The sequence below is a fragment of the Python bivittatus genome, unplaced genomic scaffold (assembly GCF_059951505.1).
Source record: "Python bivittatus isolate LINGU-HERP-01145 unplaced genomic scaffold, Pbiv_v1 ctg000330_np1212, whole genome shotgun sequence".
Lineage (NCBI taxonomy): Eukaryota > Metazoa > Chordata > Lepidosauria > Squamata > Pythonidae > Python > Python bivittatus.
In genome coordinates, this window is record NW_028277058.1 from 48,343,912 (window position 1) to 48,368,642 (window position 24,731).

The following is a 24,731-nucleotide window of genomic DNA, read 5'->3' on the forward strand; positions in this document are numbered from 1 at the left end:
GTAGTATGAGGTGGGAATGCACAAAAGGCAGAGGAGTAATGTCTTTCCCTGACTAAGTGATGAAAGGGAAGATAAAAAGGAACTAAATGTGGCCTTGCTGTGGTAGTCCTCTGACTCCATCCTGTCAACGACGAGTTCCAAAATGTCAACAAGAAGAATAATTTTAATTTTAAAAGTATTTTCAGGAATCAGAATTCCATGCAAAAATTCAGTAGCCAAATAATGCCTCTTATTATTTATTTATATTTATTTATATATCAAATTTGTCACTGCCCATCTCGTTGAAAAGCGACTCTGGGCAGTTTACAAAGGAGATAAAATCAATTAAAATACAATATAAAAACAATCTTAAAAATAATAAATAAATTCCAAGAACGATGGAATTGGCGAATAACTCGGGAGTGACATCAGGGTGCCAGCCACCCCCAGGATTGATTAAAACTCTTATCGCCCCATGTGAGTCAGCAGAGCCAGGTCTTAAGCCCTTTCCAGAAAGCTGGGAGGGTGGGAGCCCGCCTCACCTCTGGAGGGAGAATATTCCAGAGGACGGGCAATGGCAGAGAAGGCTCTCCTCCTGGGCTCCGCCAGCTGACATTCCCTCACTGATGGGGTCTGCAACATGCCCTCTCTGCCTGACCGGGTGGGACGGGTTGATGTAATGGGGGTGAGACGGTCCTTCAGGTAACCTGGACCCATGCCATGTTGGGCTTTAGCAGCCTCAGAGATGATCCATTCCTTTCATTGTGAATCTGGATGTTTGTGACTCTCTATAGCTTTCTTGGCTGCTGAAAGAAATTTGCACTGTTTTCCCCTAGCAGAAGCAATACTGAAGGGAACACAGTGAAACCTTTTTGTTTAATAACTGATCTCTGTTTGTGCCTGTCAATTTATCTTAGAACTTGTGTGTGAACGAAGAGGTGCGGTGCCTGGGAGCTGTCCAGCTCATCAATGATCGTTGTATGGAGATGCAGAAGAATAAACGTGGTATGACAGTGAATCCTGATGGATCAGTGGAGTCTGTAATTTAAATGGTGCTGAAGCAAAGTAAATGGAAGCTGTGTGTGTTCAGATGATGGTGGTAACAATTTTCAACAACAGGAGGGAACTGCAAAACATTTTATAACCTGCATTGCTTCTGTTCAGGGTTTCAACCAGCCAATTTCCTATTGTAAGATACTTCATTTGGTTCTCCTTCTTTCTTAGTTTTCTGTTTTTTCTTATCCCAACAGTAAATATTCCATGCCATCCAAGTATACTTGATGTTCATGGGATAGATTTGGGGTTTACCCCACCTTAGAAGGTTTTTTTCTTGGTAGTTTGCTAATGTTGGGATTCCTCTGTACCTATGGTTAGTTTTTTTTATAGAGGTATGCAGAATATTTTGTGGTTGAAATATTATGGGTGAACTGTGCTGTTTTGCTTACATTAGAGTCCAGATGGAGATCACTGTAACTAGCAGAAACCAGTAAGCAGTCAGTGGGTGCTTGGATCCAAAGTGTGCAAAAACTTCCCCAAAGTCCCTGTTTGGAGAATGAAAGTGGCTGTTTCCAATGTATTTAAAATGCTCTTGAGTGCAAAACCGAGTATTGTACTTGAAAGAAATTTGTTTGGATGCAAAACTCTTCCAAAATTTTTGAAATAGTCAATTTTTGCACTTAGTACAGTAATTTTGTGCTTGAAATGGAAAGTTTTGTGCTTGAACCAGTTTGAATGGAAGCTTTTCTGTACCCTTAGGCACTAGTATTTGATCTCTTGCAAAGTCAGGAGTACATGAAAATATTTTTTAAAGTACTTTTTTAATTAAAAACCTCAAATGTCATGAAACATTATGTAAGAACACAGTTCCTATGAGATTTGTCTCACAATTTTAGCTATTTTTTAATGTCGGGGTGCCCTGATGCCAAACCTTACTATAGAGAGTAATAATGACTACATTATATTCAGCACATCTTCAAAGGCAATCACAGCAATATGTGTGTTGACTTTGATTTTATCCTTAAAATAATCCCTGGAAACTCAGTTAGTCTGACTTTGGCTGCATTCAGACATCATGCTAAACAATGGGTTGTTTTAACCTTGGGTTTGGGAACAATGGTTTCTAAATGGCTCACACAGATGCACACATGCAAAGCCATAATACATTGTTTGGGAGTTACTGCAGTGAGCAAACCCTCTGATAGTTGGCTCACGTTACTCTTGGCTTGAGCTGAATCTTCCTGCTCATATCCAGCCCATGCTGGTTCAGTGATGGCTAAGACTGTGTACATTTTCAATACTAGGAAAAAGGGCAAACAAGCAAAAAAGTGTGCATGGTACCATAGAGGCACTCTGAAGCCTGGCTGAGGCTGATGGGACTTGGAGTGTAAAACACATACTATCTCAGTTGGGGAAAAGGATGTTCCACATACCCTGATCACAGTGCTGGCTTAACAGGACGCTGCATAGCTCTGAAAGCTTTCCCCTCTGATGATTTGCCTTCAGAGAAGAATACAGGAGCAGAGACCGAGGGCAAGAAGAGACGTGTGAGCCGAACAGTATGTCCATTTAGTGCCTATGAGCATCTGCAGCTGCTTCGGGATGAAGTTCTGGTAGAGGTGAAAGATATAGAGCAACTGGTGTCTCTGGGGAAGGAAATGAAGGCCTGCCCTTATTACGGAAGCCGATACGCCATCCCAGCTGCTCAGGTAGATATTTGTGGAACTCCCCTTGGAGCTTTGCTGACGTTTGAAAGCGGTCTCATTTCCTTCATCTGTAGCCTTGTATCCTTTCGCTAAACCACTCTGGGCTGATCAGGCTGTTGCTTTTTCATGCCTCAAAATGCTGACCAACTATGCTTGGGGAGAGAAAGCATGTTTGAGGCTTAACTGCCTCCTAGTTTTCTTCCCCCCCCCCTTGTAAATATTCCTTCTTTAGGACCCTTTACATATTCTTTGTGATCACCTGGGTTTGCTTTGAAGTTACATGCAATAGGAATGTAAGTTGTTGCTCATTTTTTAAGGAGTAAATAACATATTTGCCCCATCACATCACCGCGTCCCACCCAGTCAGGCAGAGAGGACATGTTGCGGGTCCCGTCAGCGAGAGAGTGTTGACTGGCATGGCCCAGGAGGAGAGTTTTCTCTGCCATTGCTCCCGCCCTTTGGAACATTCTCCCCCCAGAGGTGTGGCAGGCCCCTACCCTACCGGCCTTCCAGAAAAAATTGAAGACCTGGCTCTGCCAGCTTGCGTGGGGGGATAACAACTCTACCCAATCCTGGGGGTGCGGAGCACCTTGATGACACTCCCTGAGTGATCGCCAGTTGTTCTGGATCTTTTTATTTTGTATTTATTATTATAATATTGTAATTTTAATTGATTTTAATTGTTTCGTAAACCGTCCAGAGTCGTTTAACAAGATGGGCAGTGACAAATCCGATAAATAAATAAATTAAAAATAAATATTTGCAAGCCCAGCATGGTGTAGTGATTAAGCTGGTGGACTAGATTCAAGGCTGTCTTTAGCCAAGGAAACTCTGGGTGATTTTGAGCCAGTCATTATTTCCCAGCTCAACCTACTTTGTAGAATTGCTGCTGTGGGGAACGATTGGAGGAAGAGGAGAAGGAGAGTTATATATGCCACTTTGAACTCCTAGAGCAGTGTTTCTCAACCTTGGCAGCTTGAAGATGTGTGGACTTCAACTCCCAGAATTCCCCAGCCAGCCATGGGGCTGGGGAATTCTGGGAGTTGAAGTCCACCCCTCTTCAAGTTGCCAAGTTTGAGAAACACTGTTCTAGAGAAAAGGTGAAATATAAATCTACCAAGTAAGATTAAACAAATAAGTCCCCATTCACTCATACTCTACATGTCATAAAAAAACAATGTATAAACGTGCTCTGGGTTCCCAGAAATCTGATCTGCAATTGATAAAGGTCAGACTGGTGGACTCCCCATTTAATTAACACCTCTGCCTGACCCACAGTTGGTAGTGCTGCCATACCAAATGCTTCTGCATGAAGCTACTCGAAATGCATCTGGGATCCAGCTGAAGGATCAGGTAGTGATCATTGATGAAGCTCACAATCTGATAGATACCATTGCTTCCATCTACAGCACCCAGGTGACGGGCTCACAGGTGAGTCAGGCCTGAGGGCCTTTCTTCTAATACCTGCAGGTTTCTTTTTGTGGTCTCTGCGCACTGCTATCTGTATCAGGCTTTTGTAAGAGACTAAATTACTTCCAGTCTCCAAGATGGGATGTCCCTGAATGCTGGTTAACATAGTACACAAATGGAATGATCTCACTACACGTCTTGCTTGTGACCTTCTCAGACGCCTTTGTGGCGAAACGATGCTGGATTAGATAGGCCTCGTGATTGTCTTATGTTTTATTTCCGTTTTAGCTGTGCTGCGCCCATTCTCAACTATGGCAGTACATGGAACGATACAGGTGAGGGTTTATGGCTTGAAATTCTGGTTTGTGGAGATGTGTGTTTGCCATGTTTGCATACAATGGCAGATTAAGGTTTGCTGCAAACTACCTGGGAACTTCTAACTTTCCACTCTTAGATGGAGAGGAGGAGAAACACATGTAGCAAGTAACTTTATAGTCCGGACTGGACCTGCACAACATACAGTATAGCCCATGGGCTGCATACAGCCTGCCAAACAGCCTTGTGTAGTCTGCCGACGTTTTCTGAAAACTTAACAGATCCACTGTCCCTAAACCTGATGGCCGCCAGGAAGGATTTGCCACCACCTAGTTTTTCACAGCCACCTCTGCCCTGAAAGACATGCTTGCCAAACACCTCCAGTGTCTCCAGGCCTTACCATCACTACCGGCTCCAGCACTGCTGCCACATCACGAGCCACTGAACAGCTGATTGGCATGCCAGTTATTCCTTTGTGGCCCACAATTATTTTTAAGGTTTCCATGTGGCTCTTTCCCCTCTGTAAGCTGTGCAGACCTGGTCTAGACAGTAGGGATGTTCTGATGCAAAGCTTATCTTCTTAGACCTTTCATAGCAGAGAGTTGATCGTGGATGCTTTTGCTGAAGAAGCTCTTCTCCAGCAAAGATACTGAAATGCCAGCAACACTTGGCTATATATGTTTATTCATTCCTCACCATTCACCTAATTCTCTCCATGGGCTTTAACAGTTATAAGCTCAGCTTGGCTATCTTGTGTTGTGTTACCCTTGTGCATTCATATATCATCTGATCTGTCTTAGGAAATGCTTGAAAGCTAAGAATCTGATGTACATTAAGCAGATTTTGTTTTTGCTGGAGAAGTTTGTGGCTGTTCTTGGAGGTAAGGACAGAGTTCTTGCCTCTTAAGTTCTGTGGGGTGATATCTTCCCAGTAGTGCTACTTCTGTGGTGGAATGTCTTATCAAGCTCAGTTCCATTGCATCATATGGTAGGCTTACATCAAGGAAGGTAACATTAGTTAATTTCACATTATACGGACTGCAGGGATATCATTCTGTGAGCTTTGCAATGCCTTGTCTTTAGGAAACACAATAGATCCTAGAAAAATAGAACAGGGCTTCAGCAATCCTGTTTCATCTCTTTCCCCCAAGCCGATCTTCCTTTGATCATTACCATCTTTAACTTCTCCCGCAATTCTTTGTCAGTTTCCAATATTGCTCATCCCAAATAGAAGAGATGTAAGCACACAGCAAGTGAAGGATGAAATTTTGATTTTAAGCAGTGCTGTAATGGAATTACTGTTTGCCTTGGGACGCATATTTTTCCTCAGGTGTATACTTCTGCTTTGGATAGATGCTTTATAATTGCATTAGCGTTGCATATTTACAGATATTGCTACCAGCTTAATGTACTCAAATTCTAAATTGCTTGTTTAATTTTTTTTAAATGCATGTACCAATGCAATAAATGTAATTAGAAGCAAATTGGAAACTATTTGAGATATAAGCTTGAATTAACATAGCAGAAAAAGAATATGTCCCTCTTAGGGGATAACGTTATATTACAAAAAAGACTAAAAACTAAAAGCCCATCTTTTGGTCGTATAGTTGCTTGCTGGCCAAAAACTTACAGATGATTTAGACTATGGCTGGATTCACATAACATGCTTAACTAAGTCAGATAAAGACCTACTGGTTCATTTTTACATGCCCTGTTAAACTTCCTTTGTTTTTTCTTTTTCTGGTGTGAACTCAGCCTGTTTGATAGCTGATGAGTCAGTGTATTATGTAAATCTGGAACATGGATTAGTTCAGCAACCAAGTTAAGAGTCTTGTGTGAAACCATGGCTTTTTGGGGGGGGGGGCATTAAGGTTTCTGTGGAGGTAAACTAAATGATGTGTTAAATATGTAGCATTGCAGTTGCCCTGTTATTTTTGCTGGCACTAATACAAGCACATATAGGTCCGTTTCTTATCAAAACCTTCCCGTTTGCTTTGCAAAATTCTTCATTGGAGCCAGTAGAACATTTTTTAAAAAGAAGTTCCTGTGTGGAGTGAAAAGGGGGAAATGTTTGCAAAATGAGTGCCTGGGAGAGGAAGATTGAGGATTCCCTTGTCTGGTGAGGCTTGGAGATGTGCCCTGGTAATATAGTTTATCCCATAGTGATACATTGTTTAGTCCATGGTGATACGTAGTTTAGCCCAGATTGTCACACTTGGAAATAATTTGTTAATTTTTGCTCTGCTTTTTATGTTCTCCAGGAAATGTAAATCAGAATCCAAATAAGCAGACCATACCAGAAGCAGGTAGGTTGTGGGTGTGATTCCAGAAAATGTGTAAATTGGCATGGTTTGGCCAGCATGGTGTTAAGAAGACTGAACTGAACTGAACAATTTGTCTGTATCTGGTGTAAGCAAACCAGTTTTTTTTTCTTTTTCCCATTCTCTCTAAGGGGTACAACTGAAATCCATCAATGACTTTCTGTTCCAATGTCAAGTTGACAACATCAATCTCTTCAAGGTAAAGAACTGCCTGACTTGTACCAAAGTCTAGAATTTGGTGGGGAATCAAAAGTCATGTTTGAGCCCCAAAGGAGATCTCCCCTTTTTCTTTTACACCTGGATCAGATTTTCCCTGGATTAAATTTTTAAAATCCAATATGTTAATAGCTGCTTAGGTAAGACACTTACTTAAGACTACTACTTACAGGTTGTCCTCGCTTAACAACCATAATTGGGACTGGAATTTAGGTTGCTAAGCGATTTGATCATTAAGCAAATCATCATCATAGGCCTTCAGATTATTTATGCCCAGGACCATTCAGGCTGCAAACTACCTACAGGTAGTCCCCACTGAATGACAAACAATTCAGTGATTGTTTGAAGTTATAATGGTGCTGAATGAGGGGGACTTACAATGGATCCTTGTAATTGCGGCCATCGTAGCGTCCCCATGGTCACATGATTACAATTTGGGCACTTGGCAACCAGCTTGCAATTATGATAGTTGCAGTGTCCCGCAATCACATGGTCGTCATTTGTGACCTTCATTGCCAGCTTCTGACAAGCAAAGTCAATGGGAAGCTGGCAGGAGGTCACAAAGGATGATCACGTGACTGCAGGATGCTGCGACCATATGGGATTCGCCTAACAATGGCAACTGGCACTGCTGCAACTGCTGTCATAAATTGGTGCAGTCATGCGATGTTGCACTTTATGACCATGTCGCTTAGTGACAGAGTTGTTGGTCCCAATTACCATAGTTAAGCGAGATAGATAGCTAAGAAATCTATAGTTAGATTTCTAACTATAATATTATAGTTATAATAATATAACTATAATTAACTATAGTCATTTCTATATTCTAGAAATCTGTAGTTAGATTTCAGCTTAATTTTGAAAATGGTTTTATAAATAATTATTCTCTATCTGCACCTGAATAATCAAATTCATGGCTCCCTTCGTGCAACTTCTATTTGGGGGATGATCTCCTGGCCTGGCTCATTCGCCAGGATATTGTTAACCTCCCCTTCCCACCATATCAATTACCAATCTACAGGAAATGTACTGATGCCACAGTTTCAGCGTGAGTTTCAGGACAGTACCAACTCCCATTTCATTTTGTTGATTGACCAAATAAGTGGAAAGGTATCAGATGCGATCTGTACCATCCACCTGCAGAACAGACCTTGAATTGTCGCAGTGGCTTCAGAGCTGCCAGTTTATGGTGGGATGCCTGGGTTACGAGCCAAGTATCTTGGATAAAAAGGGAAAAGAGGTAAAGCAAAGCAGTGGAAGATGCAGACCCCATTAATGGAAGGAAGATGGTGCTCTTGGGTAACTTCTAGGAGTTCCTGTAAGGAGTCCATCCTCACCACGTGATAGGAATTCTGTCCTAGGAGGACTGCATACTTCTGTCTCTTAAAACCCTACCTTTAAGGCAGTGTTTCTCAACCTTGGCAAGTTGAAGAGGGGTGGAAGTCAACTCCCAGAATTCCCCAGCCAGCCATGCTGGCTGGGGAATTCTGGGAGTTGAAGTCCACCCCTCTTCAACTTGCAAGGTTGAGAAACACTGCTCTAAAGTATTGACTGATTGATAAATTGTGATAATCTGGAAGAGGAAGCTGAGACTAGAGATAAGCAGATAGGACAACTAGGGACCTTTTATCATGCATGTCCTCTCCTTTCAACAGGTGCGGCGCTACTGTGAGAAAAGCTGCATCAGCAAGAAGGTAGTACATCAGCAGAGCAGGACAAAACTCTGGTTCGATGTTTTCTAGGTGTACAAGCGATGCCTTTTTTTGCCTGTTTTCAGACATTTTCCATGGGATACAGGAACATAGGAAGCTGCTTTAGATTGAATCAGACCAGTTGGCTTAATCTGGTTAGCTATTGTCTGTGCAGAGATGCAAGCCTGAACCTCAGGGATGCATGGGACTTGTGAAAGGTTGAGATATGGCTCCCAGAAGTCTTCAAAATTTGTTTGTTTGTTTGTTTATTTATATGTCACACTTATGTAGCTGCCCATCTCACACAATGCAACTCTGGGCGATGTTACCATATTGTAATTTTTACTGAGTGGAAAGGGAAATGTTATTAAATCTATGATAGGAGAGTAATTATATTGTAATTCTAATTAAAGGTAAGTTAAATACATTAAATTAATCAAACTTAGGGAGCATGGCCTTTAGAGACCACCTGACTAAGAGCAGAGGCTCTTTGTGGGTTCTGGGGGGGCGGTGTTCTGGTCTTCCTTGGGAAGGCAGATTATTTTCCTCTTTCCTCTGCAGGAAGGATTAAGGAGCAGGGAAGAGTTTGTGGACAATGTTTAAACAATACTTCTGGTCTCTCTTCTTTTTGCAGCTGTTAGGATTTGTGGAAAGATATGGGGTTTTCAAAGCCAAGAAGGAAGACCAAAAGTTGGCTGGCTTGCAGAACTTTTTGCAAACCTTGAAAAGGAAACCAGAAAAAGAAGGTAGGTTTGGCTATAAAGCAGTTCTTAGCAGTGTTAAGACTTGGAAGGAGATGAGCTGGAAGAGGCAAGACATAAAGATAGTGATATTTCAGTAGGTTTGGAAACAGCTGGGTATATGGAGCTTCTCTGTTTTTGTGTTCTCTCCCTTCATTTCAGTGGAAGTAGCACATGTTCACATTGGATTTCATGTAGAGCTGTGTCTTAGGACAAATATATTCTCCTCCATTAGAGGAAAAAGACATTTTTCTACCTGTCTCTTGAAAATCAATGAAGTATCATAGTTTGAGTTTTCTTGCTACAATAATTCAGTTTTTGGGAGGCTGAGGACATATATGAGCCATATATCATTGTTTTCTTGATAAACTGATCTGTAACAAGAATGTAAAAGCTCCTTTTGGCAAGAACGTTGATTCAGCCTCTCTTCTACAGTCTTTTTTGTATTAACATACATTTAGACAGAGCCCAAATGAAAATAAATTGAACATGTTACTTGTTTGGTTGTTGAAGTAAAGAACTGGGAGATTATGTTCTGCAGGTGAGAAGATGGCTTTTGAAATGAGAAGTTGATTTTTGATCTGCAGGTGCTCTGCAAAGTTCTCCTGGGGAAGGTGAGGATGACCACCCCAAAATGTCATCTCCGCTAATGCACATTGAAAGTTTCCTAGCTGCACTCACAAATGCAAATCAAGACGGGAGAGTCATTCTCAGCAGGCAAGGTATTGTATATCTGTATTTTATTTGATTTATTTAAAAATAATTATATATATATATATATATATATATATATTTATATATATTTATTTATTTAAAGATAATTCTATTGCAAGTAATCCTTGCTTAGCGACCACAATTGGGATTGGCAACTCCATTTGTAAGCAACGCAGTCACTAAGTGAAACATTGCATGACCACAAAGGACTTATGACATAATTTCCCATTCAGTCATTGCGAGTCATTAAGCGAGACATCATGGGACACTGATTTGAGATTTTACTGCCAGCTTCTCCATTGACTTTGTTTGTTGGAAGCCGGTTGTGAAGTGCGCAGATGGCGATCATGTGACTGTGGGACACTGCAGTGATCATAAATGTGAGAACTGGTTGTAAAATTATTTTTTCAGTGCCATTGTAACTTTGAATGGTCGCTAAACAGGGCAGTCGTTAAGTGAAGTCTACCTGTATCTCCTCAGATGCCTTTCCTGAAAGAAAAGTCTGACAGTGAAAAACCATTTTTATCTAAATGCTTGGTGCTTTTTCATAGAAGGACTTACCTAAATAATTAGATTGCAATTTCAGATGTGGAAATATTGTCCTCCAGGTGTTGCTAAATTATTGCACCTAATACCCTTCATTTTGGATCCTGGGAGTACAGCAATATTAGGGAGGTCATGGTGTTTATCATTACTTATTAAACCACTTTATTAAGTATTGTCATAACTTAATCAAGTGATGTTCCCATATTAGGTAATGGGAACCCTCAGCAGTTGCATTTGTTGTCAGCGTTCTTTCTCTCAGAATATTTCTACTGTTTAACTTGAAGAATCCTGCAAATCCACAGTAGCAAGGCAGGTGGTGGTGGGGAAGCAACCTTGCATTTCAAGCTGCCCTTCCATGTGTTTAATTGTTTACTTGCCAACTCTACTAACGTGCTGATATTTCCAGGTACTTTAGCATTGAGCAGCCTCAAGTTCCTTTTGCTCAATCCAGCTGTGCATTTTGCCACGGTGCTGAAAGAATGTCGAGCTGTGATCATCGCTGGGGGCACCATGCAGCCGGTAAGGGACAATGTGGACATCTTCAGGTTTCATTTGGCTGACGGGCAACCATTTTTAAGTAACAAATGATTGAGGGAGCTGATTTCCCTCCTCACTTCTTAGCAGATGTTCCCCAGAATGTGGTGGAGGAGGCCTTTCCTGTAAAAGGCAGCAGAACAAAGGTGCCACTTTGAGCCTTTGGCTTATTCTGCCCCTTCCTCTTTATTGGTACGGTTTTGTTTCACATGGCAAGCCTTTCATAGTGTTTAGAGATTCAGCTTCTTGCTCTGTTTCTTTAGTCTGCCTGCCGTTTTTGCCAAGCTCTAGAAGGATCCTAAATTTTTGCATTCAGCCTTAAATGTTTAATTTTCTCAGAAAGAAACAGGATTTTGGTAACACGATAGTGGCAGGTTCCATCACGCTAGGCTTCTGATATGTGGGCTTGAGTGCTGGTGGAATCTGAGTGGTACTCTAGAGGAAAGGCTGTAAAGCATAACTCGTAGCATATAGATCCAGTGATTTATTGGCCGTGAAAGTTTACATTGCATCATGAACTTAGATGGTTTATGCTTTAGCTTACAATCTTTTTTCCCGTGAAAAAATTGTTTGGGGAATTATATTGTTGGGAAAGATAGATAGGTACTGTCTTTCTGTAGAGCAGCTCTTGTCAGAGCAGTAATGTGAGAGGTGGGATCAATATGAATATCTGCTGTCCTTTCTTTGGTCTATTAACAAAAATCCCAGGCTCACTTTGGTTTGTTAATCAAATGAGTAAATCAATGTTATAATCCCACAAGCATGGTAGCTTATCAAGAAATAAATTCAGGAGACAGGATCTGGTCAAGTGGCCCTTGAGAAACACCACAAAATATGGTTCCTCCCTTCCATTCTCCCTCATAACTTTGAAATTCTTTAACAGCCCCTTCCCATTTTGGCTTCTCTCATTTAAGCAACCCCTATAACAGAGTTTTCCAATCTAGTGAGCTCCAAATGTGTTGAACTAAACCTCCTATAATTCAAAGTCTAGATGAAAGGTGAGAGTGGTATACAGGTAGTCCTCACTTACCAACTGCCTTGTGCAGTGACCTTTCAAGTTATGATAGTGCTAAAAAAATAACTTAGCAACCAATCCTTGCATTTACGACCATTGCAGCATCCCTCAGTCATGTGATCATTCGTGTGCTTTGCAGCTGGTGCACATTTTCATTGGCAACAAGCAGAGTTAATACTGTATATAGTATGGAAGGCAGAAGTAAAATTGTAAGTCATGATCATGTGATTTTTCACTTAGTGAGTGCGATGCTTCCCTTAACAACCCAATGGGAAGTGACATTGTAAGCCTAGTCACAGTCGTGTGATTTTCCACTTAGCAGCTGCATCGCTTAGTGACTGAATTACCAGTCCCAATTGTGGTTGCTAAGCGAGGACTACCTGTATGTATATGGAAAAGATGCCTCTGTGTGTGTGTGTGTGTGTAAGAGATGTTTTGGAGTTCAGCTCCCAACATGGCATGGAACTGTAGAGGTGTAGCCTAATGCATTTGGAGGACTTCTGTTTTCTGTTGGTATGCTTGACACTATGGGACATATTCATAGCTTGGTGGCAAAATTGCTGTTTTCTATGCAGAAAGTTCTAGGGTCAATCTCTGCTATATTCGGCTCTGATTATACTGAATCAGCCTGATGAGTATTCTGACTTTATCAAAGGCACCTTTCTACGCCTGTATAATTCATCTGTAAATATTTTGATTGCATTTTTGTACAACCCTCTTTGTAACTGATGTCTATTAAAATTCAGCTGGGGTGGTTTAGATAGCAGGGAGGTGGCTCTAAAGTTATTACAGAAGTGAAGTGGAACCACCTAATGACACCACTGCCCTTCATTTGTGATGCTTCAAGCAAGTGGGCTTTTCAGATGAGGAAGGTTGCTGAATGAAGGGTCTGTAGAGCATTGACTCTACAATTCCTTATTTTATCTGAGTCAATTGCAGAAAAGAGATGGGGTTAGTCTTCTTCCTCTGCATCACACACACAGGTTGGTTTGAGAAGGACCTCGCCAGTGGTAGGGGCAGTTCTGTTACATGCAGAACCTCTCAAAAATACTTGAACTGGCACTTCCAGCTTTAAAACTCAGATTGGAAGGGACTTTCTACTTGAGAAGCTTCTAATACCAAATAGGATGAGTAATACTGAGTTACAGGTCCAAATAGTCAGGCATGGCATATGACTATTATGGGGTGCTGATTCTTTTGCTGCAGGTCTTGGGCTACATGGGCAGAATTTTGATTTTGTCCTCCCCAAGAGTTGAACACACTGAGCAGGGTGTGCTGTGTAAGTCTTCTAAAAAAGGATTTTTGCTGTGTGACTTGTAGGTGGCTGACTTCCGGGAACAGCTGCTTTTGGGTGCTGGTGTTGACACTGACAGGATTGAGGAATTTTCCTGTGGTGAGTCTTGGGGAGCAGGGGGAGCCCCAGATCTCTTAATTCTTGCTTGGGTGCCCTTTGAAGCAAGGTTTGGCCTACCCAGTCATGTCCTTCCAAAAGGCTGCTGAGGGCTGATCTTCCATCTCTTCTTGAGCTTTATGGGCAGAAACTGCAAACTTCGACCACTGCACTTACATTCTATTAAAATGAAGGGGCAAGAGAATGAAGGAGGACTTCCTGTCTTATAAACATGCATGTGGAAAACCAGGAAATATTTCAGTGACAAATCAGACCTACAGTAATTATAATACAGAGTGTTCTTATTTTTAGTGCCAGCCAACCTATCAGCTATTCCCCTTTCCATTTTTTCTTACAACCTGCTCCCAGTTTTCTATTTTTCCTCTTCCAGTGGTCAAACCAAGATCCTGTGCCTATTTAGTATTACCTCATTTGTTTTAAGTTTTTCTTTCGTATTTTGCAAATTTCCAGGTTCCCTTCATTCTCTTGACTGCTGTTTCAATTACAGAGAATGGAGTCAACTGTTAAATGTATCTATGATGAGTTCTAGAACAGGCACAGCTTAGGTTAGTAGTTTAAAGCCTGTTTTCTTTTGGAAAAGAATATTTTAAAGATTTAAGTGATTGTGATGAAAATGGGCTTTCTTTTTTCTTCAAATGTTTCAGAGTAAAAATTAGGGTAGGCAATGCATATTCCACTGTAGAATCAGTGGAAGCTACTAAAATTGTGAATTCTGAAATTGTTCTAAACGGGTTCTTTTTAAAGCATCTGTCTGATAAAATTCCCAATATTTTTTTTTCCATTTCACACTTGAGTTGAGACTTCCAGCTGTCACAATTGACAGTAATTGCTCCTTGTTTCACTTAAATGATGGGAGGCAGGTCCAGGTGTTTGAAAGATCTGTTTATATTTTTGTTTTACTAGCACCCAGAGTCTATTAATGAGAGGAAAGCGTTAAAGGATAGCTTGGGGAAGATTCAGTTACTAACCACAACCATCTTCTCTGAACTTTCTTTTACAATATTCTCTCTCTCTCTCTCTCTCTCTCTCGTTATTATAGAACATTTGCACACAAAACTCTACTATTAAACAGCCATGCTACAGAAAGGCAACCAAATGAAACTCCTATTTTAAAAATGAGCATAGAAGAAAGAAAAGTGCATCAATTTCTTGCAGAACACTCAGATCTGTCATAGAGTCCAAGCTATGTTCTGCCTGTTCCTTGTCAAAATCTTATTTTGCTATCATCAGTTTATAGGCCTTGGCTTTGATGGCTAAAATAGCAATTGCAAAATTAATATCAGAGCAATTAATTTTTGTTAGACCAATTCAAAGGTCACCTGAAATGTGCAAAATTGTGATTTCCAGATTTGGTCATCAGGCAAGCAGAATGTGGCAAGTAAAGAAATTTTTTAAAAAGTATTCAGCATTGAAAACATGATGTCTGCATAGTCACACTTTCAAAATGGAGAAGATTGAATGTTTTAAGTGCAGGTTCTGCTAGGTGCTGTGAAAGTTTCTGTCAGCCCAACAACATACACCAGAATAAGAAATCAACGCCATTATAAGTCAGGATGACTTTTATTGTAATAACTGTAGTACAGAATCTTGCATGTCTAAATATGCTTTTCTGCCCCCCCATCTTCCTCTGAACAAGGAAGGGGCTTGTCTGAGACATTTTCTCAAGTTATTTTCTTGGCTTGGGTTCAAGCCCTGCTTATCTGACCATTGTCTCGGTAGCGGTCTTCCTCCCGTCCTTTAAGGCCATTCTCTGTGCCCTCTACAGTTTCAGATTGTGCTGAATGTTGCTTGGAAGAAGAACCAAGCTGATCTCATGGTATTTGTTAAGTCATTGTAGCTGAGTATCTGGTTAATGGTACAAGAGTCAGGAAGTTTGGCTTTTCAGCATCTTAACAAGAACAGGAGCTTATTCATTTCTTCCTTTGATTCTTGTGTTATCAGGTCATGTGATTCCCCCTGACAACATTTTACCCATCATCCTCTGCAGTGGTCCATCCAATCAGCTGCTGGAATTTACATATGAGAAAAGAGGCTTGCCTCAGTTGGTCAGTATTTTTTCATTACTCTTCATTGCCTCTTTAGACAATGGAGCTTCATAGGACAACCATATCTGAAATGGATATTGCCAAGGTCCTCCCTGCCTGGTTTCTGTCATTTGGTTTAGACACTTGCAAAGGAAATGGATCCCCTTTGTGGTTTCCTTTGGACTCCACAAGTAGCTCTCCTCCAAGAAGATCCAACTTACTGTATTTCCATGTCAAGGGAGAGGCCATCCTGATACTGTTGAAGCACAGATGCTCATATATGGGAGAAGTCATTAAGAAGGACTCTGGTGTTGCATGGAGTGGATTGGGAAACCAAACATAATGTAGGATTTCTCATCTTTGTTTTGGCAGTTGGGCATGGTGCTCTGAAACAAGGCAGGCCACCTTTTCTTTGGTTTAATTTCAAAAACCTTCTGGAAGAGATCAGCACAGACTTCTGGGTAGAGATGTCTGCTTTTTCCTAGCAGCCTATAATTGTGGGAAAGAAGGAGTCAAGGAGAAAAAGAGAGGAAAGATGGGTGTCAGAAAGAAGAGAGTGTCCCATGACACCTGACTTTGAGCCTCCGTGCTTCAGATTTGTCTATCATGTAATCTCCCAATTGATTCTCTCTAAGCTTCAGTGCTCAACCTCTGAGCTTTGAGCTTTGTGAACTCCCTTCCAGCATCCTTTTGCAGCCCAGCCCACTCCAAGTTCTGTTCTCAAAGAGAATACAGCCACTGATAGAAGAAAGGTTTTGTTTTGCACCCTGAAGATGGAAATTGTTGATTTTTCTCCACTTTTCAGATGGAGGAGACGGGGCGGATTCTTTCTAATCTGTGCAACGTTGTCCCTGGAGGTGTGGTGTGCTTCTTCCCCTCCTATGACTATGAGAAGCAGGTATACATGCACTGGGAAAAGACAGGATTGCTTACCCGGCTGACTACTAAGAAGAAGGTAATTCCACAGCCTGATGCTGCTGGTGAAATCAAACATCAAACCATTATTGGCTGATTCCTCTTCTCTGGTTTTGTTGTTCTGTCTCAAACTGGTCCTGCTGCCTGCACAGTGAAGCGGAGAGGGTGTGTATGTGGCCAATCCTTGCCTGTTAACCAATCAATGATACTTGCTGGGTGGCTGATCATTATACTTCAACTAAAATAGATTAAATGGTGCTTCATCATTTCCGGAAGCAAAGGGAGTATGGCTTATTTGTGTAGGAGACAGGAAAAATTGTACAAACCATCCTGAAATTTGACTGGTGGCACCACCAAGACAACCATGGCTGATCAGGAAAAGAAAAGCAGAGTCACACCTGGTTAGCCCTTGAATGGGGGAAATCCCAAGGTTGTGGGCTAGGCTGGGAAGTTGAAAAACATCCCAGAAGGCTAACTGCTTCCATAATGTTGCCAAGAAAATCTGATGAAGTTGTCACCGCAAGTCAAGATTGACTTAAGAGAATCTTTATCTTTAGTCATCATGGTTATTCTTTACAAACTGAAAATTAGCATCCTGTAAATTGGACAACTAAATCCAGCAATTTCCATTCCTCCTTTTGTAGGCATACCAGTTATGGCACATAGTCAAAGCCAGGGGCTCAAGTAGTCTTTTAGTCCCTTAATGATCTTGCAACATAAGCTTGTCTATGAGAATAGGGTTGAGGTTGTAAGATGAACCCAGCTAGATCTGGCCAATGGCCCCTCAAAGACAGCATCCTGTGGCCAGCTAGATAGATTTGGGAAGCTCACAAGCACAGAGAGTAGGGCAATCACTCTTTTTCACTAGTTTCCTAACCACTGGTATTCAAGGCATGCTACCCATTACGTACCAATAGTAAACAAAGGAGATGGGGGGAATTCATCATCCATTACTCCTCAATGTCCATTAAGTCCCAAAGTATGACATTTCTATGATGACATGCCACGAATAACCTACATTGTGCCATTTACATCAAGTTGTTTCATTTGACATAATAACATCTGTATATTTAACTTAAATTTAAGACTGGGCTACTTCAGATGCAGTAGACTCTGCTTTTATTTTGGAGGGATGTTTGGATGGAAATTCTGTCCATCATATTTGAAGTTTGCTAAATGGGGATCCTTTAATTCAGTGTTTTTCAAACTTGGCAACTTTAAGATGTGTGGACTTCAACTCCCAGAATTCCCCAGCTAGCATGCTGGCTGGGGAATTCTGGGGGTTGAAGTCCACACATCTTAAATTTGTCAAATTTGAAAAAAACTGCTTTAAATCAAGGTTTTACCGAAGCTGAAGCCAATATCATTGTCCTTCATTTTGGTGATTGTACAAAAGCCACAAAACTTTACAGCTCCTGAGATCTTACTATCCATATGGTGTGAGTGATGTTTCTTCATGGTAATTAATCTATGATGCTGTTTACAGATATTTCAAGAACCCAAGAAAGCGAACCAAGTGGAGCAGGTCTTGGCAGAATACGCCAAGTGTATCAAGGTATGAAACAGAAGATTGGAAGATTATTGCGCAGTTGGGAAGAGGCACTAAGCTGATTGTAGAGGTACTCCTGCTTTTAATCATGCATTGTGGACTTCCTTTGACACAGCGCTGCAACCTAGCAGATGGCCCCATGACAGGAGCATTGCTGTTTTCTGTAGTTGGTGGGAAAATGAGTGAAGGAATCAATTTTTCGGATGACCTGGGAAGGTAAAAAATGAGTGCTTGTGCTTACGAGGGGTGGGGTGGGGGGTGGAATTATTAACTGGAATAAGTATTTTCTTCTAATGGGTATTTAGAGTTTGGAGACTTATAAAATGTTGATGGAGTGAGGGCGGCATACTGTAGGTTTGAGCAAATACAAAAGTCTTAATTTTCGGAAGGACCGTTCAAATGGTGACTTCTGGGTTTAGCTTTTAGCACAGGACGTGTGACTATAATGGGACATATTCCACATAGTGCAACAGATTGAAGGCCAAAATAGAAGATATTAGGGCAAAAAAAAGAGAGGGAGAAAGAAGCTAGTGTGGCAAGTGGGCAAAGCTGTTTCACTTTCTTCTTTAAGGTGAATTTGTTTCATAAATTTTCCCCCTTTCATTCCTAATGCCAGTGTTATTCCTCCCACCCTGCTCCCTGCACCTGCCTTACTGCATATTGGAGTGGGACAACTGCACAGCTTGATGCACAGGATGGCAGAAACAAGCTGCTGGAAATCAGGCTTTGGAGGCAACTAGGTGGGAGGGTTTTGTAGATTGCAATGCCTAGCCTTGCTTTCAGAGACAAAGCCATTTCTTCTTACAAATGATTCTGAAATGAAACAGGGGCCTGTTCTTGGTTGAATAAAACAGTAGTCACGGGCTTTGTACCATGAACCATACCTGTAGGAAGCCAATTTGTATGCAGAATATTACTCCCAAATTGCTTCTTCCCCCCCCCACCCCATTTTATTTAAAACTCCCCCAAATTGCTGTTAGGATTCCAAGGGTAAAAACATTAGGCTACCTTGAATACACTTGATATGCCAGTCTGTCCACTGTAGGTGCCTTAGATTGAAAGTGTAATCTGTTTTTGAAAAGGCAATTTTATCTACTAATCAAAAATGGTGCAGTAGGTTTCTCCTTGGCACCGATTTTCATGTTACTTTACCAAAATAGTTTTTCTTTTTTTTAGCTTAGAGAAAGTTTTATATACTGTTGAGCACTTGATTTATATGTGATATGCTTAGATTGTAAATGTTTCTGTTTCTTTTTGTTCTTTGTATTTCTTCCTATTTTTGTTTATCCTTTTGTGAAACATGTAATAAAATAAAATGACATGGTGGGGGGGGGACCCTTAGATTGAAAGGGTCTATTTGGCATTGCAGGATTATGATACAAGCTAAAGAAATAGCTCTCGGTGATTTATGTGTTTCTCACTTTTCCCCAATCTCTCTTTCTCCAGGTGTGTGATTATGGTGGGCATGCCCTACCCCAACATAAAATCCCCAGAACTTCAGGAGAAAATGGCTTACCTTGATAAAACAATGGTAAAAGGTCTACTGTTTTCCACTTAGCTTGATCCATTTTGCTCACTTTTGGGGTCAGAGTAATATAGGAGTACAATTGCTATGTAGCGGTTTTCTGTGTTTTTTTCCTCTCTCACTGTAGTCATGCAACTTAGAACATTTGCATTGCTGTGTTTACAAATTCTTCTTCATTCATTTTCATACATGAGATAAGCTGCAATTAGTCCCCATTCTTAGGCTAACTGCGATGACATTTAACTACTGCAAGTCCCAAGATACTGAATGGTAATAGTGGCTGAGTATCAGCTAACATAGGTCTCTGGGGTTGTCTTGGCTGAAACTGTAGGAGGTGGTATGGTTATGCGTAGCTCTCCTCTCACCTTAATACAGATCGCTGATTTACCACTGCATGATCCAAGAAGGATCACCCATTTATTTTAGATGGATGAACGTGTCCTTAATGCTATAGTGAGAATGTTGTCTGTTCATTTCTTTGGAAGAAGAGCGTGGCACTGCTTCGCTGTTATCAAAGGCATTTCTGTTTTGCTGGTGGGGGTCTTAAACATGTGTCAGATTCTACATTTACTTTATCTGTTATCTCCTGTTGCCATAACATATGCATTGCCTACAACTAGCAGAGAGAGAGTTGCAGACTGCCATGCCTGGCCATGTAACCACTAGAGCTGGAAATGTAATCTAAGTAGATAATTGGGCCAAATGATTGTCTCCAACACAGCCACTTTCCTGGGGCAGCAATTACGAAAAAGCCGGGTTTATCCATTCCGAACATGCTATGTAGAGAATAGGGTGTCCTCTATATGTGTTACACTATGGTTTCTTGAGTCACATCTATAGCTGAATAGAATTAAGGAAATTCTATGCAACATATGTAGGCCTTCAGTATCTTTTGGGTAGAAAGGTGGGGTATAAATCAAATAAATAGAAACAGTGGCATCAGTTGTAGGGGAAGGCTGAATTATTGGGTGGCTTGAGATGAATACTCATAACTTCTAGGCTGACTTGTCTATGTATCCTGTCTGTCTTGGTTTTCTCTAGCCAAAGTGTACAGGCCAATCTCCAGGAAACTTGCTCATTGAAAATCTGTGCATGAAAGCAGTCAATCAGTCAATAGGTAAGTATGCAATTAGGGTGCAGGGAACCTGCTTACTTCATTGTCGGTCATAAAAAGGGAATCACTCCCAAGCAACTGATCAGGGAAGTTTTGATAAGGTAGCAGAGAAATTAGGAATTGGTGGTCCTTTCATTTATGTTACAAGTTTATCATACAGTGGTACTGCATGTACATTTTCATACGAGCTTCTGTGCAGAGTATTTCACCAAAATAATGAAGTGCAATGGCGAATGATCATCTGGGTCATGCTTTGTACATAAGAGGATCCTAGATTCATTCCTGTGTATCTCCTAAGGAAACCCTTGAGTAACATGAGAGCAGAAAAAATCTCTGCTTCTGATTATGGACAACTGCTACAGGCGAGATGGATCTTCTGTCTGAATATGAAAGAGTTTCCTCTAGAATTAGGCCATGCATAGATGTTTTCCTGTGTACAACCAACCTGCCAAAAATGCTAGAGAGGGGCAGGCAGTGAGAGACTAGCAGGAAGAATTTGCCATTTTCTCCTACCTAGTTTCATATATTCATAATCTAGCTTCCTAGATTGCTGAGTTTGGGAGCAGAAATACCAGGTTCCCTGTTTAGCAGTATGAAATATTGAGTCCTTAGAGCAAAATTTGCTTTATTAAGGAATAGCTCACACAGCAGTTTCAACATAACAGCCTTCTGCAACCTGAGTGCCTTCCAGATGCATAAACTTCAACTTCTAGAATTCTCAGCTGTGACTGTTCTGGCTGGGAAATTTTGACAACTGAACTTCACACATCTGAAGAACAGGTGCAGGGTACAGAGGGCTGTACCCCCCATTCCTTGCCTTGGTCATCTTGAGAGAGGAAATATTTGTATATCAGTCTCATTCTTGCCCCAAGGCTTGGGTGCTGTTGGGAGGAAGGAAAGACAAGCTGTTTCCTTGAAGCGCTAGCAGTTTGCAACAGTGCCCAGTGACTTCTCATTTTGTATTGAATTGAATCCTATGTTACTCATTCAGTGTTACAATTACAAGTTGAGTGGCCACATAAATGGATTAAATAAATAAAATGGTTCACTTTTACAGGAAGAGCAATTCGGCATCAAAAGGACTTCGCTAGTATTGTGCTTTTAGATCACAGATATACACGTCCAGCTATTCTCAACAAACTTCCTCAGTGGATTAAAAGCAGAACCCAAATCAAGACTGGGTTTGGACCAGCTTTTGCAGCACTAAGAAAAGTAAGTCCTGAATCAGACTCCATTTGCAAATTCCTATGGAATGATATAATCCTAGAGAATCCAGGCATCAATCAGTGCTAGACTCTTGAGATTTATTTTTTCCTGCTGTTGAAAGGTGCTCATTATTATCTCTACTGACTTTCATCACTGCATGCCTCATGCAATTCCTAATTTCTATCTTGCAGTTCCACTGGGAGAAGAAATCAAATTCCAAGTCTGTCTCTTTGTGAGGAATAACAGATCTACTCAAAGCTGCTGCCTCCACCCACCCAAAATGTCTACTGTGTATTTAAATGCATTACACTTTTATTGCCTGATTTTAATTTTGAGTATGTTTTTTCTTCCAGTCACTAAAGAAGTTTTTTGAACTCAGCATGCTTTGTGTAGCATATAATATCAAAGTGATACATGAGATTAGGGTTGGAGAAGAGGCGCTTTCTTCTGTTTATGGTAGAATTGCATTTTCCATGGGAGAGATTAGGACAATAACATTGTTCCCCCTGCCCCTTGATTTTGCAATATCAGTGCCACTTGGATTTTATTTTGAGGTTATAATGTATGCTATTCAGAGTTCAACTATTCAGGTAGTTAACAGGGGTGTGCAAACATTTTGAAATTGAAACAGAGCTTGAAGTGGTTATTTCAAGTTTAAATTAGCTTGTTCTAACCATTCTGAAAGCATTTCACGCTCAAAACAGCTATTTCAAATTCAAAATGTTTTCTATACCACTAGCAGTCATCGTTGCTAAAATCTGTGTGTGGGATATAATCAGTTACAGACTCCAGGTTCTCCTTTTTACTGGACCTTGACAGATCTGTTTTCCCTTTCTTTTAGACTAGAGAAGCGATGCTGTGCTGCCAGCATCAAATGGGGCCAACTACGAAGTAAAAGGAAAATAATATCTGCTATGGTGTATTAGGCAGGATATTGAGTGGCACAGGGATCACTTTAGCTTTTGAAGCACTGCTCTTTCATTAATCCATTCACCCAAGGAATGCTTAACTTCAATTTGCTATCCACCCTTAAGCAAAAGCTGCTGATTTAGGGGAACAACATAGGTCTACTGTTGTGTTTGGTCAAGGTTAGCTTTGGGAGGGTGGATGATGGAAAGGAACTGCTAAAAAGCACTTTTTAAAAAAAGCTTGTATAAGCAAAAGCTGATAAAAAAAAAAACTCCACCCCAAAGGGCTGTGCAGCATTTCAGATGCAAAGGCAAAAAGGGGGTGAAAAACTGTGGGACAGATCTGTCTACAACTCTTCAAATCAGCATTTCTCAACCTCAGCAAGTTTAAGATGTGTGGACTGGGGAGTTCCAGGAGTTGAAGTCCACACATCTTAAACTTACCGAGGTTGAGCAACACTGCTTCAAACGAAAGGCAGCTGCATGATCCTGGGAAAAGATTGTGGGCAGTTGCTATGTGAGTGTTTCAAAGCATCTTTTTACCTTTGAATTGCTGCACAGCTACATTATCCAATCCTTTCCTTCTTTAAGTACTTGCTTTATACTATTTTTTAGCTTACTTGCACAGAGATAGAAAGAAAAGCATCATCCCTTACACATAGCTTACTGGTGACATTTTCAAACCAGAGAGGTTTATAACACTGTTCAGCGAGCACGCACACATGGCCCAGAAGTGTAGCTCAGGCGGATATTGTGAGAAACATGTTCGCCGATGCTTAAAGATACCTAGAGCAACTGAACTGTGTGGCATTGCCTTAACACACTTGAGTTTCCACCCTGATGCTGCAAAGAAATACTACCTTTCACAACAGGTAATTGAAAGTAAGACAAGGACAAGAAAGGTAAAGCAAAGTATGCTTTTGGGAAGAGGTTAATACATTTTCCTGTATGCAAGCTAATAATGCATCACCCTTGATTCCAGTTTTGTCCACTGAAATTGGTTCCTATTGCACAAGGATGCAAAAGCAGTCAGGCTTCTTTTAGCTTTTCATTTAGGGCATTCAAGGTAAATAGTAGAATAAATGCTTGTTTATATGTAATATTTGCACTGAACAGGCAAATGCTCTTCTTTACAGAGCTGGAAAGGATATGAGCGTTGAGAGAGAAAAAAAGCTGTTCTTAGCAGTAGCTGGGTACCCTTTGAAGCTCAGGTTCTTCCCCAACTTCAAAGCTGAGTCTTGTTGCAGATGCCAAATGCCTAAACGTTTTCACATGCCAGGTTCAACCACGGAGGCTCTTCTAAGATGGAAACCGTTTCTCATCATCCTTGAATGCAAATTGCATGGTGGCAGATTCTGCTGAGTGTGTAATTAGAGATCGTTCATGTTGCTGTTCTGGAGTGGATGGCAAAGTGGCAATATCCACTGCTAAGTATTCTCAAAAAGATGGAAACGTCAAACAACAAGATGCGTCTCTATTAAACTTCCATATGTTTCCTTCTGAAGGGCCATCTAGGACTCCCAGTCATCCTCATCCTCTTCCCCAGCTGGCTGCTGTGGAGGTGGCAGGGGTGGAATTGTGTCTGAGATGCGGCCAAAAGCACCAGCTGGCACATTGGGTGTGTTGCTGTCTCCACCAGCCGCTGGTCCTTTGCCCGAGATGCCTGCAGGACAGAAGACAAAATGGAACGTTGCGCCAGGAGATCTACACTTCCTCAAATGTGCAGACCTGACATCTCAGTGACAAAGATGGGGAACTACCAGCCCCGCAAGGAAAACCAAGACAAACAGAAACACATTTCTTAACTTATTCACTCAGCATTTTGCACCAACACAAAAGAGCAAATGCAGGCTGGAAATGCAGATCCACATCCCCAAATTAGATGGCAGATTGCAAA

The 24,731-nt window shown here is 41.1% G+C and overlaps 2 protein-coding genes across 8 annotated transcripts in view; one reads left to right on the top strand and one right to left on the bottom strand.

Moving 5' to 3' along the window:
* DDX11 (DEAD/H-box helicase 11) overlaps positions 1-22,294 on the top strand; it is a 34,088-nt gene extending 11,794 nt beyond the window's left edge. For all 4 annotated transcript variants that reach the window (XM_088141213.1, XM_007425092.4, XM_088141214.1 and 1 more), the window contains 20 exons: positions 897-984; positions 2,482-2,684; positions 3,960-4,112; positions 4,380-4,426; positions 5,207-5,286; positions 6,667-6,711; positions 6,858-6,925; positions 8,598-8,636; positions 9,268-9,379; positions 9,961-10,095; positions 11,040-11,152; positions 13,503-13,575; positions 15,535-15,638; positions 16,423-16,572; positions 18,019-18,087; positions 18,197-18,297; positions 19,528-19,612; positions 20,648-20,723; positions 21,778-21,932; positions 22,118-22,294. In XM_088141213.1, the coding sequence (XP_087997339.1) occupies positions 897-984; positions 2,482-2,684; positions 3,960-4,112; positions 4,380-4,426; positions 5,207-5,286; positions 6,667-6,711; positions 6,858-6,925; positions 8,598-8,636; positions 9,268-9,379; positions 9,961-10,095; positions 11,040-11,152; positions 13,503-13,575; positions 15,535-15,638; positions 16,423-16,572; positions 18,019-18,087; positions 18,197-18,297; positions 19,528-19,612; positions 20,648-20,723; positions 21,778-21,932; positions 22,118-22,162 (1,941 nt within the window). In that variant the 3' untranslated portion in view covers positions 22,163-22,294. The remainder of the gene's footprint in view (positions 1-896; positions 985-2,481; positions 2,685-3,959; positions 4,113-4,379; positions 4,427-5,206; positions 5,287-6,666; positions 6,712-6,857; positions 6,926-8,597; positions 8,637-9,267; positions 9,380-9,960; positions 10,096-11,039; positions 11,153-13,502; positions 13,576-15,534; positions 15,639-16,422; positions 16,573-18,018; positions 18,088-18,196; positions 18,298-19,527; positions 19,613-20,647; positions 20,724-21,777; positions 21,933-22,117) is intronic.
* Positions 22,273-24,731, bottom strand: part of WASHC1 (WASH complex subunit 1) — a 50,113-nt gene continuing 47,654 nt past the window's right edge. For all 4 annotated transcript variants that reach the window (XM_088141216.1, XM_088141217.1, XM_088141219.1 and 1 more), the window contains exon 11: positions 22,273-24,497. In XM_088141216.1, coding sequence (XP_087997342.1) covers positions 24,346-24,497 — 152 coding nt within the window. In that variant the 3' untranslated portion in view covers positions 22,273-24,345. The remainder of the gene's footprint in view (positions 24,498-24,731) is intronic.